The 17,660-nt window shown below is 42.5% G+C and overlaps 1 protein-coding gene across 4 annotated transcripts in view; it reads left to right on the top strand.

Annotated features, from left to right (window-relative positions):
- USP8 (ubiquitin specific peptidase 8) overlaps positions 1 to 17,660 on the top strand; it is a 144,660-nt gene that overhangs the window by 104,776 nt on the left and 22,224 nt on the right. For all 4 annotated transcript variants that reach the window (XM_073568501.1, XM_073568500.1, XM_073568503.1 and 1 more), the window contains 5 exons: positions 3,936 to 4,013; positions 9,106 to 9,180; positions 9,926 to 10,173; positions 11,607 to 11,819; positions 13,020 to 13,230. In XM_073568501.1, the coding sequence (XP_073424602.1) occupies positions 3,936 to 4,013; positions 9,106 to 9,180; positions 9,926 to 10,173; positions 11,607 to 11,819; positions 13,020 to 13,230 (825 nt within the window). The remainder of the gene's footprint in view (positions 1 to 3,935; positions 4,014 to 9,105; positions 9,181 to 9,925; positions 10,174 to 11,606; positions 11,820 to 13,019; positions 13,231 to 17,660) is intronic.

Raw genomic sequence — 17,660 nt, 5'->3', positions numbered from 1 at the left:
TCTTATGTCTAAAACAAAAAGACATCACACACCAACGTAGGCCTTCTCATGTACATAGTCTTGCATCTGGTTTATCTCATGATTAGAGTCCTGGAACTATTCAGCTCTCATAAATTCAATATAAAGTTCAGTGATTCCTATGATATATATCGTTGTCCATGTCATCTTCCAACATACCCCCCTTTGTGTCTGAATGACACACAACTGTTAGGAGGCCACAAATCCAGAATCCTCTTCACCACTGTGGTTGATTCTTCTTAGGGCAAGGAGTCTTGATACACTCACTCATTAGCTGCCAACATTCACTCCAAAGAAGAAAAAAAAATAACTTTGCTATAGCTTGATTTCTATTAGGACATTGAAGGAGGCATGGAAAAAAATACATCATATTATACATATAATCTTTACATCACACAAAAATCATATAGAAAACAAGCAATTTTATAATTTGTGATAGAATACCAATTCCTTACTAGGAATTACCTATAGGTTTCGTTTTGGAATCAAACAACCTTTTTTACTGTGCCCTCTTCTGCCACAGTTCTCACATATTACAATTTCCTTTAATTCGATGGGAATTTGTACATCCGTGACACATGATGCAATTTTGACATTGGCTTGTCCTTTCACAGTTAAGCTCTGAATCTTCCTATATAGGTACCGGGTAACACAGCACATATAGACTTGTAAAAGGATTAAAATTACAGAAACAATAAGCAATATAACAATAGGGTGGATTAAATAATTCAGTATGCCATTTGCCGCATTTGAATGACCAAATATTACCTCCCACCAATAACCCTTAGCATTATTTTCTAACAGATGGGTAACTTCCTTTAGTTCATTTTGGTCATGATGTAATAGAATTGTGGCATTGGCCTTTTCTTGATTAAGCTTCATCAATAAATATTCATCCCTATTAAATTTTACCAACCATTCTCCAAGTTCTTTTCCCATTCCTAGGCTTTAGGCTTGCAAATTAACTGGAGTGTGGTATTTCAGATCAATTGACAGATTAGCAATAGTAGGAATTACATAATGCCAGTTAGTTGTCTCAATTTTTGTAACTCCACTAAGAGTGCACCATGCTCCCCTAGCTACAGATGTCATTACATAACAATGTTGTGTTGTTATAGATACATTGGCGGTATTTAGGAGAAAGCAACAAGCTCTTTGATGCCCTAGATAGAAGATTGGTGCTATGTCTTTTGAGATTGATTCCCCATCTAGAATACAAGTGGATGAATTATTCCAGCATTTGTCTTCAACTAACCTAAACTGTCCTGGCGTACATAGAACATGATTCCTTTCTATGCAAAGAGAAATGTCAACCTGTTTCCACTTACCATTTCTCCGAATTACTTGAGGATGCTCTAATCTAGGGTGTAGTAATGTAGAATCTCCAGTTAAAATACCTATTGAACTAACTTTATGTATGAGCTCTAAAGGTGAATTAGTATATGGAATAAATGAAGAGGCATAGCATTTCTCAAGTCATAGTTGTTGCACCCAACCCATGCGTTCACCCACCATTTTGAATGTGTACAGCTCATGAGTTCAGGTAACACTGTAGTGGCTTGAGACAACCATTCAAATGGCCATTGTCCATCATAAATAGCTTGTACTGCTAGCTTGAAGTTAGTTGATAATTCCATTTGTCCTTGTGTACAGACTAGAGCCCAAAACATATTCCTACCTCTTGCCAGCGTATCTTCCATTAATTCTTTAAAATGTTGGATGAAATCTTTTGCTACTCCGATATAAGTGTTTACATGATCTTGTTTCAAATTGTTAATTACATCATTGATTTTCCTTTGTACTTCAAAACCTTTCTTGCTATTGGTTGCTATGTCTATAAGTTTTGTCCTTAAACTACTGATATCAGCTTCATTAATGATACCCATACCTGTTCCTAATTCTCACAACTGTGTTCTGAAAGTATCTCTTCGCCCTCTGTCATTCTTAGAATTAAATGGTTTGTTATTGTGTCTTATCTGATTTCCCAAATTTTTATTAGTAAACCATCTATATAGGGCATGTACATGATTTAATGTATATCCTGTACAAATTGGGTAGTAGGTTTTTGTCAACCATAAGGAGATATTAACTCTCCAAGTAACAAACGCATATTGAACGTCACTAGCAATTGTTTGAGTAGAATCTAGGTTGACCTGTAAAGGGTGTCCCTCTTCTAAATACATTGTCTGCTGATTGCTGTCAGATTCATTGGTGACACATGGTTTCATGTAATCTGGAGCGGCATCAATAATGTGCATCTCACCTATCTCTATTTCTGGTGCTCCACATGCCCAATAACCAGACATTGAACCAATTATAAAATTTGTCCCTTGCTGAACTGACATCTCCACCTCTGTAGCATCTCCAATGTATGCTTCACGATATGTGTGGGTAATCCTTTTTGGCCTGAACATTGGGTGTATACTATTATGCCAATATATACCACATACAAATAAATATTCTCCTTCTTTTAAGTTGTCACTAAAAAACCCATAATCTATCCCCTTTTCCTCATTTTTGTTGGGTAACTTAGACTCTTCCCCCAACCAGTACCCAGTTTCATTTACATATATTGTAGCGCTCATGAATGGCTGTAGTGATTTTGGATCTATATTTTGTACTCCTTCCATATACGTTAACCTCTGGGTACTAGAGCTATGATTGACTCTCCCAAACGAAAAGACAACACTATACTGACTGCTGGGACCCTGATAATATCTCCCAGTTAACTTTTTACCCTCTGGTATCAGTCTAGCTGTCCTACTTTTAACACCATTATCTTTGTAGTCGCTATTTGCATCAATGGTTATGTCTGGGTGTGTAAATAACATGTGTCCATTTTCCTTGTTAGGTAATATACCCTTATCGATATCTCCAGAGTGTTCAATGTGAGTTGATTCCATAGAATTGATGATTCCAATTGCCAACAAAATTGCTGCAATTCTCATATCCAGAATCCAGAAATTTCCATCTTTTACTTCACGCTTCATTTAGGATCCTGGGAAACAAGAACAAGAGCGGCATCAAATTCTTATCAGTTATATCCGTTTACACTGATCTACATGAACCCACTTTTCTATATCTCTCCTTTTCATGCATTTGACACTTTTCTTGTCTATTCGTTTAACTTTTACGACTTGTTCACTCAGTGTCATAGTTAACGACATAAGGTCCTATCCAATTTGCATCCCATGAAGATTTGGGTACAAAATTCTTTACCATCACCCTGTTACCTAGTTGTAATTTTTTGGTGGCTTGCCTGGTCCTTCCTTAATTTTGTATTATCCTGTTCTGCTGCCAAACAAGGTGTAGGTACTTTAACAACAGGGAAACACTCTAACTCAAGCTCATCTTCATCCTTGTCCTCAAAATCTTGTTCTTCCCAGGCTTGCTTTTCCTCTACATCATAGGAAGCCCACTTTTCTCCTATCACTGCTGCCTCTTTGGCTAATTCATCTACCTTGTTATTACCAACTGTAATTTCGTCATTGCCTTTTTGAAAAACGGATCCGTCACATCCGGTTTTACGAAATATTTGCCGGAGCGCTCCGGCACGACGCCGGATCGCGCCTGACGCCGAAAACCTGATGTGTGAAAGTAGCCTAAACACCACAAGTAGGGAATTTAATAATAAAACTAATTACAAAAGTGCTTACAGCTTTATAAATATATTTAAAGTGCTTTATAGGTATTGGACCACCACTTTAATTCTGATTAAGACCTCTTTCATACCTTTCAGGTATTTTTTTTTTTTTTTGCTCTCTTCCTCTTGACCCTAACAAAAATTAATTGTGGAATTTGGTAATGTGCAGAGAAACACAATTTCCATGAATTTGTTTTATTGAGTTGTAGTTGAGGACTGCAGTGTAGAAACTATTGTTACGTTTTGCAAATGTTTACTGCACTTTATTTTGCAGCGAGAAGTAGGAAAAGGACCTCAAGAAGATAAAGCGGAGATGGTTACAAAAGAGGTGGCCGAAGATGATAGACCTAAAGTATGTGCACCTTTACTTTTTAATTTGACTTTGGAATTAAATTTTGCTATTCATTGTTTATATAGTAGATTTATTACATTTTAAGGATTATTCTCATATTCTAAAAAAGTTATGATTATTTAGACAACTTTGAAAACCTTCAGTATATCATAAAAGTGAGTACACCCCTCATGTTTTTGTAAATGTTTTGTATCTTTTCTTGGGACAACACTGAAGATATGAAACTTTGATACAATGTAAAATAGTCAGTGTACAGCTTGTATAACTGTAAATTTGGTCTGCCCTTTAAATAAATCAGCACACAGCCATTAATTTGTAAACCGCTAGCAACAAAAGTGAGTACACCCCTAAGTAAAAATGGCCAACTTGTGCCTAAATTGTGAATATTTTGTGTGGCCACCATTTTTTTCAAGCACTGCCTTAACTCTCTTGGACAATGGAGGTCACTAGAGCTTCACAGGCTGCTACTGGAATCCTTTTCCATGACGACATCACTGAGCTGGTCGATGTTGTTGGAGACCTTGCACTCCTCTTCTTTCCGTTTGAGAATGCCCCACAAATGCTCAGTAGGGTTTAGATCTGTCAATATGCTTGGCCAGTCCAGCATTTTTCCCTCAGTTTCTTTAGCATGGCAATGGTAGTCTTTGAGGTGTGTTTGGGGACGTTATGTTGGTATACTGCCCTTCCGAAAGGAGGGGATCATATTCTGCTTCAGTATGTCACAGTACATGTTGACATTCATGGTTCCCTCAATGAACTGTAGTTCCCCACACCTGGCAGCACTCACGCATCCCCCAAACCTTGACACTCTCACCACCATGCTTGATTGTAGGCAAGACACACTTATCTTCATACTCCTCACCTGGTTGCCGCCACACATGCTGGACACCATCTGGACCAAATATGTTCATCTTGGTCTCATCAGACCACAGGACATGGTTCCAATAATCCATGTACTTAGTCTACTTGTCTTCTGCAAAGTGTTTGTGGACTTTCTTGTGCATCAGCTTTTGAAGACAGCCAATTTGATGCCATCTGATGCGTATTCTCTGAGCAGTGACAGGCTGCCCTCACCCCTGTAACCTTTGCATTAATGCTGGCTGCACTCATACATCTATTTTGCAAAGACAACCACTGGATATGACGTTGAGCATGTGCTCTCAACTTCTTTGGTCGACCATGGCGAGGCTTATTCTGAGTGGAATGTGTCTTGTTAAACCGCTCTTTGGTGTTGGCCACCATGCTGCAGCTCAGTTTCAGGGTGTTGGCAATCTTTTTATAGCCTAGACCATATTTATGTAGAGCCACAATGATTTTTTTTTCATATCCTCAGAGAGTTCTTTGCGATGAGGTGCCATGTTGTTCCAGTGACCAGTATGAGAGAGTGTGAGAGCAATAACACCAAATGTAACATACCTGGTCCCCATTCACACCTGAGACTTTGTAACACTGAGTCACATGACACTGGGGAGGGAAAATTTAGGCCATTTTCTCTTAGGAGTGTACTCACTTTTTTTTGCCAGTGGTTTAGACATTAATGGCTGTTTGTTGAGTTATTTCGAGGGCACACCAAATTTACACTGTTATACAAGTTGTACACGGACTACTTTTCATTGTCATATTTGCAGTGTTGTCCCATTTAAAGTTATAATAAAAAAATCAACTGGGGCAAGTCGGCGATTATGCCGATGATGGATAACATACCTGTGCCTATGCTATGTGGCTTACAGGTAGTACAAAAATTTAAATACTTAGGTATCATGATGAATAAGAACCCAATCAACGACCTTAAAGATGATATCTACCCCCTGGAAGATATGATCAGGAAAAAATTTGAGACGTGGTCCCGACTTCCCCTATCTGTTGTGGGTAGGATTGGATTAATCAAAATGATAATCCTTCCCAAATGTTTATATATGCTGGAGCACATATCAATAAGGGTTCCTAAGGGTTTCTTTAAACAAATAAATAGTATGATGGCAACGTTTGTATTGGGATCGTCTAGATCTAGGTTGAGTATTGGATCCCTGCAGAGGCCCAAAAATCAGGGTGGTTATGCTCTCCCAGACCTGTACTTATACTATTTAGCTGGTCAATTACGTCATCTAAAACACTGGTTAATTGGAGCAGGATTCAGTAATGCAGAGGCACATCTAGTGCACTTCCTGAATGGACATACGCCGTGGGCAATATTGGAGGGCTCATGTAGACCCCCCCAGGAATTGTTATTTGCACATAAATTAGCGATACAAATTTGGCAATTTACTGATCAGATTGGGGATGTTCTGATATGGGATAATCCTGAGTACCCACACCTTCAGAACTTACAGGATCCAAATTTTTGGAAACAGAATGGAATAATAACACTTAGTCAGATTTTTGAAAATGGAATTTTGTTTTCGTTTGAACAAATGCATGTGAGATTTGGAGTCTCTTACAGAGAATTTTATAGATATCTGCAGCTGAGACACGCCATAATGTATCAATTCCCGTTTCCTAGAATGAGAATATCTAAATACCCATTGATAGGAATATTATCAAGTCAGGGACCTACGGGGATGATTTCCTCTCTCTACACCTTTTTATTGAACTCTAAGATTGCATCCACTCAGCTCGTTGTAGAGAGTAAATGGCGCCACTTGATACCTGCCATCACTGATGAACAGTGGAATGACGCCCTGGAAGCACATACGATGGTGTCACCAGCTGCAAACAACAAATTAATCCAATTGTATATTCTTCACCAGTCGTATTTGACCCCAAGCAGACTTTATAAATTCGGTAGAAGGGCAGCAGATGAATGCCATTGATGTGGGGAATCGGGGGCGGATTTTTGGCACCTTATCTGGAGCTGTGGTAGCGTTCGGGGGTATTGGAGAGATGTCATTTATACGTTGGAATGAATATTGGAAATACTGATTGAATGCACTCCTGAATTATGTCTCCTGGGTGTTGTGGATGAAGAGATGTGGGTTCATTATGATAGAATATTTCTTCAAGAGGTTTTATTTATGGCTAGGAAGGCAGTTAATGAATGGAAGAAATTGGTAAATGACATAATTCCTTACGAGAACATCTAATATATAAAGCTCAATGTGTGTGTGTGTTTGTATGTATGTGTCTATGTCCAGGATTGGCATCCGCGCCGTCGCAGCTACAGCCACAAAATTTTGCACAGTCACACGTCTGGACCCCGAGAGCGTCATAGGCTATGTTGTGAGGCGAAATTTTAACCCCGCGTGTTCCAATTCACCAAACAATTTTTTATGGTGTTATCGTCCTTTTGTAAAGCTGGAAATAACACAATTTATTACCGTGCCAACAAAGACCGCCCTCTGACACAGACTGCAGGGGTAGCCCAGTATCACACAGGATAGGATTAGATACACAGCTCAGCAGTCAGTATCACACAGGAGAGGATTAGACACATGGCTCAGCAGTTAGTATCACACAGGATAGGATTAAATACACGGCTCAGCACACAGTATCACACAGGATAGGATTAGATACACAGCTCAGCACACAGTATCACACAGGATAGTATTAGATAGACGGCTCAGCAGACAGTATCACACAGAATATGCCTCCAGTTTCCAGTTCAAACAGAATAGGATTAGATACACGGCTCAGCAGTCAGTATCACACAGGATAGGATTAGATACACGGCTCAGCAGTCAGTATCACACAGGATAGGAATAGATACACGGCTCAGCAGTCAGTATCACACAGGATAGGATTAGATAGACGGCTGAGCAGTCAGTAACACACATGATAGGAGTACGTACACGACTCAGCAGTCAGTATCACACAGGAGGTACACAGCTCAGCAGACATTATCACACAGGATAGGGTTAGATACACAGCTCAGAAACAGGATGTGCCAAAGGAGAGGACATTTTCATTCCAAGAATTCCACTCATTCCATCTTATTTGTTTTTTTATTTTAAACGCCCCCAGTTTCCAGTTCAACTGCTATTTGCAATGTCCATTAACAATGCTCAGGGACAGTCCTTGAAAGTAGAAGGGATCGATTTGCAATCTCCATGCTTTTCTCATGGTCAGCTTTACGTGATCTGTTCAAGAGTTGGAACTGCCAAAAATCTGTTCATCTTTGCACCGAAAGGAAAAACCAAAAATGTTTATCAAAAGGCTCTTGAATGAGTTGAAAATAAAATACTATCAATACTTGGGTAATCGTTTAGTTAATTTGTGTTGCAAATCTGTAGTGTTGAATATATGATGTGAAATGTTTTTATGTGCAATATAATCATTATAATTTGTTATAACTAACCACAGTTGGTTACTGTGCCCAGGCAACGCCAGGCTCTTCAGCTAGTATTATATAAAAACAGAAAATGTCCTCAGAAGTTCCATAGGATTTGGGAAAGGTAGTGTGACTCCCCTTTGACACACTTGGATCCTAATGATATGGTCTCTTCGATTTCGAGATCTGGTCCATGATGTGTGTCACTTCTAGCTTTGATTTATGTCAATTTTAGAATGTGTATCTTCTATAATCTGACCTGATACGAGCTCACGGATCCTAAATAGACCCTGTTAGTTACAAGATGCAATGGAAGGTATACTGTATTGAGTAAGAATATTGTGTTGTAACTGTTTTGTTTGTTTCTTATTACTGGAATATGATATCATGGTTATGTTATTATGAATAACTCTGACTTTATATTGTAATGTTCTATGCTTGATATACTATGTTGTGGAATCCTTCAATAAAAAGAGTTTAAAAATATATATATAATAAAATATTTACAAAAATGAGGGGTGAATTTGACTTGCTTTATCTGCTATCATTCTCTGCCAATGAGAGCTTTTTTCTCACATGGTTTACAGCTAGTTGCCAAGGAGACCAACCACCAGAGCTTAGCGAGTATGTGCAGTAGCTTCATTTCAGGCTGAAGAGTTAAAGCGGTACTCCATGGAGATTAAAAAAGAAAAAACAATTTGTACTGTCCCTGCCCTCATAAACTATAAAGATGAGATGCCCAGTGCACTTTTATTATCTTTAGAACACTTGTAATTCAATTCTTGCTGCGGCTAGTGTCATTTGTATCTTTGTTTTTTTTTGCTTTAGCGAGAACCTTTGATGCGAGCTCGAAGTGAAGAGATGGGGAGAACTGTTCCAGGAATGCCCGAAGGCTGGGTTAAGGTAATTAGCTTATAAATATCTGACTGCCACACAAGTATTAAGACGTGAAGAAAAAAGGCTTTAGCTGGCCACACATTTGAGATGGTTGGCCGGTGACAGACAATATCTGTCCTAACTCCCCCAATACATTCACTGCACTGAGCTATGGCCTCCTTCTTCACATTGTGTGCAATGTACAGGACCTCTATGCTTTGCACAGAATGTGTGTTCTCTTTTTTCTTCTTGATTAAGTGGGCCAGAATAAAAAGATAAATAAAAACATTTAGGTGTTTTATTTGGTTTTTTTTATATTTTTCTTTAAAACAATACAGATGATTATTGGGAGCTCATACTAATGTGAGTGTATGAAGTTAATATAATCATAATAAAATTACATTTAAAGGGATTTTTTTTTTTTTTTTTTTAATCAAGTTTCCCCCTATCCCTAGGGGTCTGACTGCTGTTATTCCACCAAACAATACTGAGACTATGATTTTACAGCCCAGTCCTGATCGAAGCAGAGGTACACAAGTGCAGCCTCTGTTCCATTCATTTTATGTGAAGCTGATTGAAACAGATGCAATGGGTAGTCCCATAGATAAATAAGCACAGGCCACTCTTGCTCACCTCCACTCCATTTAGGATTGGACTTTAGAGCCCCATTTGTCTCAACAGTTGGATCGCCAGCAGTCAGCAAGTTATTCTCTTATCCTTTGAATCCTGATTATTGCATGCGTAATAAAACTCTTATTTCATTCATCTGCAGTTTCTTGATGCAGTAACTGGTACTTACCGCTATTATCATTCACCAACGCACACTGTTCACATGTATCCGCCTGAAATGAAGCCGTCGTCTGCACCATCGACTCAAGTTCAGAAAGTCAAGCATCAGGCACATTCAGACACAGACAAAGAGCAAACCAAGTTGAAACGATCATATTCTTCTCCAGATTTAACCCAGGCTATTAAAGAAGAAAAAAGGATTCCAACACCGATTATCAACCGTGAAAATAAGTAAGTTTGCTCGCCTTTGTAATTTTGTGAATGACTGCAACATATTCTATTGAAAATAATTCCTGTGCCATGTTCTCAGATTGATTCTAGTTGGATTTGTTTTCCTAATCCTAGACATGACATTACCTGATAGTTTTTTTCCGCAGGCCATTGCTCTTGCGTTAAATGTACTGAAAAGACACCAATTGTTAATTTTTTGAGATTAGAGGGGTTATCCAAGAGCTTTTCTTTTCTGTTTTACTTCTGGCCTAAAACCTAACAGACAGGTAGTTGCTTACAGAAACAACTACCTACCTGTTCAACCCGGCTCAGAGCAGTCACTGACTGATCCTGCTGGCTATTCAGCTGTTCCGTGCCAACAGGGCAGCTCTTCTTGCAGGCTGCTCTGTCGATGGGGCTCAACTGATTTGACAGCTTAGTCCCTGTCTCCGGCTCAGATTCAGACCTGGACTCCGACCAGACGTGTTAGCTGAGAGACATGGTTGACAGTCTGGTCCAGATTGTAAACCAATCCCTGGACCGTTTAGAAAGCAGACCCCTCTTTCTCTGTGCAGATTATGCTCTTAAAGAGGGTCAGGTGAGCTGCCAGACGTTTCTCGATCCACATGGAATTCAACGAGGTTTTGGCCAAAGAGTGCAAGCACCCGGACAGGCATTTCTACATTTGGAGGCGCGTGGAGATTTTACAAGATTTTCAGAAGACCTTCTCATCATCGAAGGCCGTCTTTAATTCCACTGAAGTCTTTCTCAGTGTGTTCTCTGCTGCTATATTAGTAAAGTAGTCAGGAACATCACTTTGCAATACCCAAGACTGTATAGAACTGATTGACACAATTATAAACCTAGTGAGGAACTTTATTGTTGCAAGATGGTAACGTAAACCTTTATTTACGGAGATAATGGGTTAAACTGCATGGCTGCTCTGTTACTGGTCTCTTACAGGACCACTCTGGTGAAAATTTGTATTTCTCCCTTTGCTAGCAATGAAGTGTGTAATTAGTGGAGTAACATACTCATTGGTCGCCATCTTCTGCTGTTTTCAACAGCGCCCTTGTCTCTTCCATTTGTGAACTGACTGCAGTTGTAGCCTCCTGGATCACACAATGTCTGCTGAGTGGGATGGTGGTTACTTCCTCAATGCGATTTTGTGAGGCACTGCGACCTCCTCCTGAGTCTCATAGCCTTGGACTGAGAAGATTTCGAAAGTGACCTCTGAGCCACACAGAACAAACAAGCTGTGGGATTCGGCAGATCACAAATGCAGTCACGTGAAGCCGGTGCGCCATTGAAAATACAAAGACAGGTGATTATGTTTCTGCGATCATTACACATACACACTTCATTACTACCAAACGGAGAAATAAAAATGGTTTTGCCGTTGTTTTTTACTGTTTGGAAAATTGCACTTTTTAATTGTAACGAATGATTTCCAGGCCAACAACCCATGCTAAAACCGAGATCACAAAGTTATCTGCATCCAAGATCCGCAGCCTGAACCCCGTGTTTGGAGGAGTCGGCCCAGCTCTTACTGGTCTCAGGAATCTTGGCAATACGTGTTACATGAACTCGATCTTACAGTGTCTCTGTAACACTCCTCACTTGGCTGAGTACTTCCACAAGAACTGCTATCAGGCAGATATCAACAGGTAGGCTTAACCTATAACCCTATGTCCTTTTTTTTTTTTGCCAGGTGATGTGTAAAGCGGACTTGTCAGTAAACAGCATGGATCATTAATAAGGATTGTTAGGTGTGATGAGACTGATGTACTTACTGTGAAACTTCACATCAGAATGACTGTCTAATCCAAATAATTAAATGAGCTTCTTATTTTAGAGGCTATGTGATATTTGGCCCCAGAAGCCCCCAAGTCGGTATCCCTTAGCTAGTCAGAAAGGCCCGAACAGTTGTTTATCCTTCAAAGGTCGTACGGCTAGTCCTGGTACTAGTTTAGACGTTTTTCCATTTTGTGTGGGGCTGCCTGGAAATTGGGGGCTCTTGGGGCCCAAATTATCACATTTCCAAATAGGATTGGGATGCCCATAGCAGAAGACCCTAAATCATGTCTGCTATTCATAGACCTGGATTATTGTCCAGTCTCTACAGTCTGTGCTTCCCTTTCCAAGATAGATCTTCCCCTCTAGTAGCTGGTTCTTCAGGAATAAGTAGCTTATTCCTATAATATGATTTACAACACTTATTCTGCATGGATCATAATATGTATTCCTGGGCTCTATTTTTGTAGCGTACATTTTTCATATATTACAAATAAAATGTCATTTTTTATTTTTTTTTAAGAAAATAAAGTTTGAGTCTTGCTGAATAATAAGAGAACTCAGTCAGTGTATTCAGTCACCATCCATCCCGCCTTACTTATACTCAGCAGGGTGAGATCGCAGCAGGGAGGAGGGGTGCTGAGGAACTGGCATTCTAGTGAGGTGAGCGGAGATGGAGTTAAAACATTCGGAAATGATTATACCGCCATTCTGATGTGAATTTTCAAAGTGAGCTTGCCAGGTCACAGACATTTGTTTAATGATGTATGGAGTTTCGGTTGTGAAACGTGGTAATATTTCAACTTTAAAGCAAACCTATGAGACATTATGCAGAAAAGGACTTGAGGTGCACAATGAAAATATGGAAACCTCTTTACTTATTGATGATTGTCCTGTACTATCAGTTTGGGAAGTTACAGGCCTACAATCTTATATAATTAGTGCAGAAATCTCAAAACGGAGCTGAGAGCTGCATTTTGCTCAGATGCAGGAGAAATCATTGCCATATTAGTTTTTTGCTTGTTTGGGTGAATGTGATGCCTGGGATTCTGAACGGTGTCTGTTCTGTGCAGATTTAATCTTCTAGGTCATAAAGGAGAAGTGGCCGAGGAGTTTGGTATTATAATGAAGGCTCTTTGGACTGGTCAATATAAATACATAAGCCCTAAAGATTTCAAGGTAACAATTGGAAAAATCAATGACCAGTTTGCGGGATACAGTCAGCAAGACTCCCAAGAGCTGCTGTTATTCTTAATGGATGGACTCCATGAGGATCTCAATAAGGTAATCTACTTACTGTTCCTAAATGAGAATGTGCCTCTGTTAGGCTAGTTTCACACTAGCGTTCTTGGGCACAGGGCCGCCGCCGCTCCCCCTCCGGTCAGTTCCTCCTCTGATCGCATGAGGCTGCATGCGATCAGCGTATCCTATATTTAGTGTTGGATACGCTGACCGTGCGCTGGTCTGATTTTACTGGCACTGCGCAAAAAAGCACGCTATGTTGCATTTTTGTGCTCTGGGCGCAGCGCCAGCAAAATCAGATCAGCGCACGATCAGCCTATCCAACACTAAATATAGGATACGCTGATCGCATGCAGCCTCATGTGATCAGAGGAGGAACTGATCAGAGGAGGAACTAATCGGAGGAGGCGCGGCCGGGGGCGGGGCTTGACGGTGGCCCTGCGCTGCGCCCAAGAACGCTAGTGTGAAACTAGCCTTATACTGTAGGAATTATTGTAAATACATTCTCTGAATGTGCTTGTTTAGGGACTCAGTGGTTAAAACTAAGTACTGGTATAATACTTGTATCATTTACAGCAGTGTGTTGAACATTTTTGTGTATTAGAAGTCGAGTAGTGTCCTCAAAGGGGAAAAGAAGCCGAGTGGAAATGGCAGTGTCCCTAGAATATGCCATCATTTTGTGATTAGAAATGGCCGACCTCTCCCATTGAAGTGCCCCTCTGGTTTTACCAAACACTGCAATTGAGCGTCAGTACTAGGATACACAGCACAGTCTATAGTGATTGTTGGATTCTCTACAGGCGGGCTAGCACCATCAGTCAGCAATCACCCACTGATGGCATATTGTAGGTATATGTTTTCAGTCTTTGTAAAAACCTTGTGCTTTTTGAGTAGAGATCCTCATTAACCTGATTCCAGCACACAGTATTGATCTGTGATGCTGTAGTCTCATTTCTGAGTAGCATGGTTAGAAATGAAGGATGTTTTGGCATAAGAACCTGGAGAAATGTCTGTGTTCTTTTGGCCTCTGTCTGCCCAATATAAGTCGCTCGTGCGCTAACAGAGTGTCTTCCGCATGCTCGAAAAATATTTTTGCGTTCCCGCAGCCGCATGTCTCACAGTTGTTCGATAGCCACAACACATGCAAGCGTGGGGTATCAAACATATTATTTGAGCATGCCAAAGTCGCTTGGTTAGCACTGAGCATACTCATGATAACACCTTATCAGAGCATGTTTGCTCCTCACTAGTCGCTGTACTTTTATGTTTGTTGAGGAAAGTAGTTCAGTTATCTATGCTCTTCACAGAGGCATGCAGTAAATACCATGTATCACATGGTATACTTACAGCAACACTCCAGTGTTTTCTTTTATTGCAGTGCTGGAGTGGTGCTCCTAATGTAAAGTCCCTGTCCTTAGTTGAAGGGTATGTGCACACCTTGCGGATTGTGCTTAGGATTTTTCCGCGCGGATTTAGCTAAATCCGCAGGTAAAATGACCTGCGTTTTACCTGCGGATTTAGTGCAGATTTCCTGTGGATTTTCTGCAGATTTTGTGCGGATTTCCCCTGCGTTTTTACAACTACGGATTTCTATAATGGAGCAGATGTAAAAATGCTGCGGATACGCACAAAAGAATTGACATGCTGCAGATTCAAATGCAGATAAATCCGCAGCATGTGCACAGCGTTTTTTTATTTTACATAGGATATAATGGTACTGTACACCGCAGGAGAATCTGCTGCGGATCCGCAGCAGAATCCGCAAAGTGTGCACAGACCCAACGTGCGCACAGTTTGTGACCTACCGGATTGTTTCAGTGTTTGCTGCACTGAGTTGGAGGTCACTTTTCCATGCAAGTCTATGACTGCCTCATTCTAGCCTCGGTCTGGCTCTCATAGACCTACATTGAGAGCTTGTGACTGTTGCCTCTGACTTCTGGTCCGAAGTTGCTGTCATAAGGTGACGGCCACAGGACTGGAACCATGCCAGAAACAGCCCAACGCTCTTCTTTCAACACTGGTCCCTCCACTGGTCTCAACTGCAGCCAACCCCTGCAGAAAACCCATTTAAAAAAAAATCTATAGCCACATTTGACCACTTTACGTAAATGATCTCTTCCAGGCTATGGGGCGAACGCTGCCTGGAAAGATAACCCTGCCCGCAGAGCCTATACAGGAAGGGGCGTTATCAGTGGGAGACAAGTAACTAGCACAGTGCAATAGAACTGAACTCTGCCTCCTTAAAAACACACTTTTCTCGTTCGCCTTATTGGGGGACACAGAGACCATGGGTATATGCTGCTGCCACTAGGAGGCTGACACTATGCACAAAAAAAGGTTAGCTCCTCCTCCGCAGTGTACACCCCACTGACCGGCAGGGAATTCCTCAGTTTAGCTTAGTGTCAGTAGGAGGTGGACACGGGTCTTTAATTAGACCATATCTACCTCGATGTGCGTCGTTCCTTTTCAGGTTTTCCCGGAGGGATACAGTGTGAATGGTCACATCTGTACTCCCACAAGGAGTCTGTGAGTACGGCGTGTACTGCCACCCCGTATCCTCACAGTTCTCCATAGCAGGACCACCAGCCTTCCAGGCGGACGCCAACACGAAGATGTGTCAGCGATCCAGAGGGTCCTCGTCGCCAGTCTCCCATCCACTCGCCTACCAGAGCCTGTCGGTTGGATGAGACGCAGACTCTTCATGTACAGGGAGGATTCGGGCCCGGGACGGGTAAGTATTGGGACCCTTTGGCCTGCAGCATTCCTCGCCGAGGGCACGCTTGCAGCGTCTTCCCTGGAGCAGGGATGCTGTGGCACTGCGAACTCCTGCGCCCATCCTGCTCCTACAGCCAGCCCCTTCACCGTCCTCTTCTCCCCTACACTCCGATTGGGTATTCCAGGGTCCTCTCGCGGGGGCGCTCACATTGCGGCACCTCCGTGCCGACCCCGTGCTGACAGGCGGCCGCCGCTAGTAATTAAGGCCCCGGCTTCTGTCGGGCCTACCTTAGCGTCGCGTCCACGCCCCCCGCCCCTTTCTTCTAAGCGAGCTTCTCTCCCGCCTGTTCCAGGCCCTCCCACCGCCCTTCTCAGCCTGTTTCTGGCCGGGGCGGTGCCGGATTCAGCAGGCGGTTCTCCGCCCTTCTTCTTACCCTGGGAGCGCATTTTTCCCGGTTTCCTCTCAGGCGGTCGCCATCTTTTCAGCTGCACAGCCGGACGCCCCTGTCAGCTGGATATCGCTCCCTGGGCCTGTCAGACGGATATTGCGCTGTCCTGCATCTGCAGAGAGGTGGATATCTTCGTCTCCGGGGTCACCGGACCGTGAGTAGCTGTCATCTGCAGGCTGACACCCTTCTCTGCACCCTGTCCCCCAACCTTTCGGCACTACCTCAGGTTTTACTATGTCTAACTCCAAATCTGACCGTAGTAACCGCCCTGCGGCTCCCTCCTGCACTCTAGTCAAGTTCTTTGCATGCTCGTCTTGCAATCGCAAACTTCCCTCAGGTCAGTCCACTTCCCTCTGCCTGGATTGTAGCAATCCTATTCAACCTGACGCCGCCCAGGAGCCATCTAGTGCCCCAGGCGAGAGTGAACCCCCCCATGCCCAGCTGGGCCTCGTCTCTATCACAGTCAGTGGCAGACCTCACCAGGGTGTCTCAGTCCCTAGTAGCCGTTCTGGATAAGTTACCCCTGGACACCTCTACAGGGTCCAGCAGGCCTCAAGAGGTTCCATCTGAGTCGGCCAGCGTTAGTCGCAAAAGACCCAGGCAGGATCTCCAGCCGGAATCCTCTCCTCGCCCCATGTCACCACATAGTCCTTCTCGGCAGCCTCCCTCCCGTGCCTCCTCTCCCGAGTCAGGTGAAGCTCTCTCGGACAGGTCATCTGAGGGGATCTTAGAGCTGGATTCGGACCAGGATGCGAACATGAGGGTTACTGTACAGAACCTCATTGCAGCGATCCATCAGACCTTCGACATTGCTGACCCCCCTGCGAAATCCTCAGATCAGGAGGTTTCGTTCAGACGGGAGGAAACACCCTCCAGGGTATTCCCTTTACATTCCGAGTTTGGAAAGATTTTTACCAGGGAAAGAGGCGATCCGACCAGACGCTTTCAAAGAGGAAAGTGTCTCGGCGTTCTGTACCCGTTTGCTAAAGAGCTCACGGACAACTGGTCTGCCTCCCCCTCGGTCGACCCGCCCGTGTCCAGGCTTTCTACTAACACTGTTCTCCCGCTTTCAGGCGTGGCGTCTCTAAAGGATTCTAATGATAGGATTATAGAATCCCTAGCGAAGTCTGCCTTCAAAGCGGCTTCGGCGGTATGCCCAATTTTTGCTTCATCTTGGGCAGCAAAGGCCATAGCTACTTGGGCAGAGGATCTTCGTCAGGGCATCCTAGAGAAAGCACAACCAGATCGATTGGCCGATCTCGCCAATCAGATTTCCCATGCGGGGGATTATCTGCTTTCTGCTTCTTT

This window comes from Dendrobates tinctorius, unplaced genomic scaffold (genome assembly GCF_039654945.1).
Source record: "Dendrobates tinctorius isolate UK_male_01 unplaced genomic scaffold, ASM3965494v1 ptg000022l, whole genome shotgun sequence".
Classification (NCBI taxonomy): Eukaryota; Metazoa; Chordata; class Amphibia; order Anura; family Dendrobatidae; genus Dendrobates; species Dendrobates tinctorius.
The sequence above is the reverse complement of the archived record's forward strand: the minus strand, read 5'-3'. Positions and strand labels throughout refer to the sequence as shown.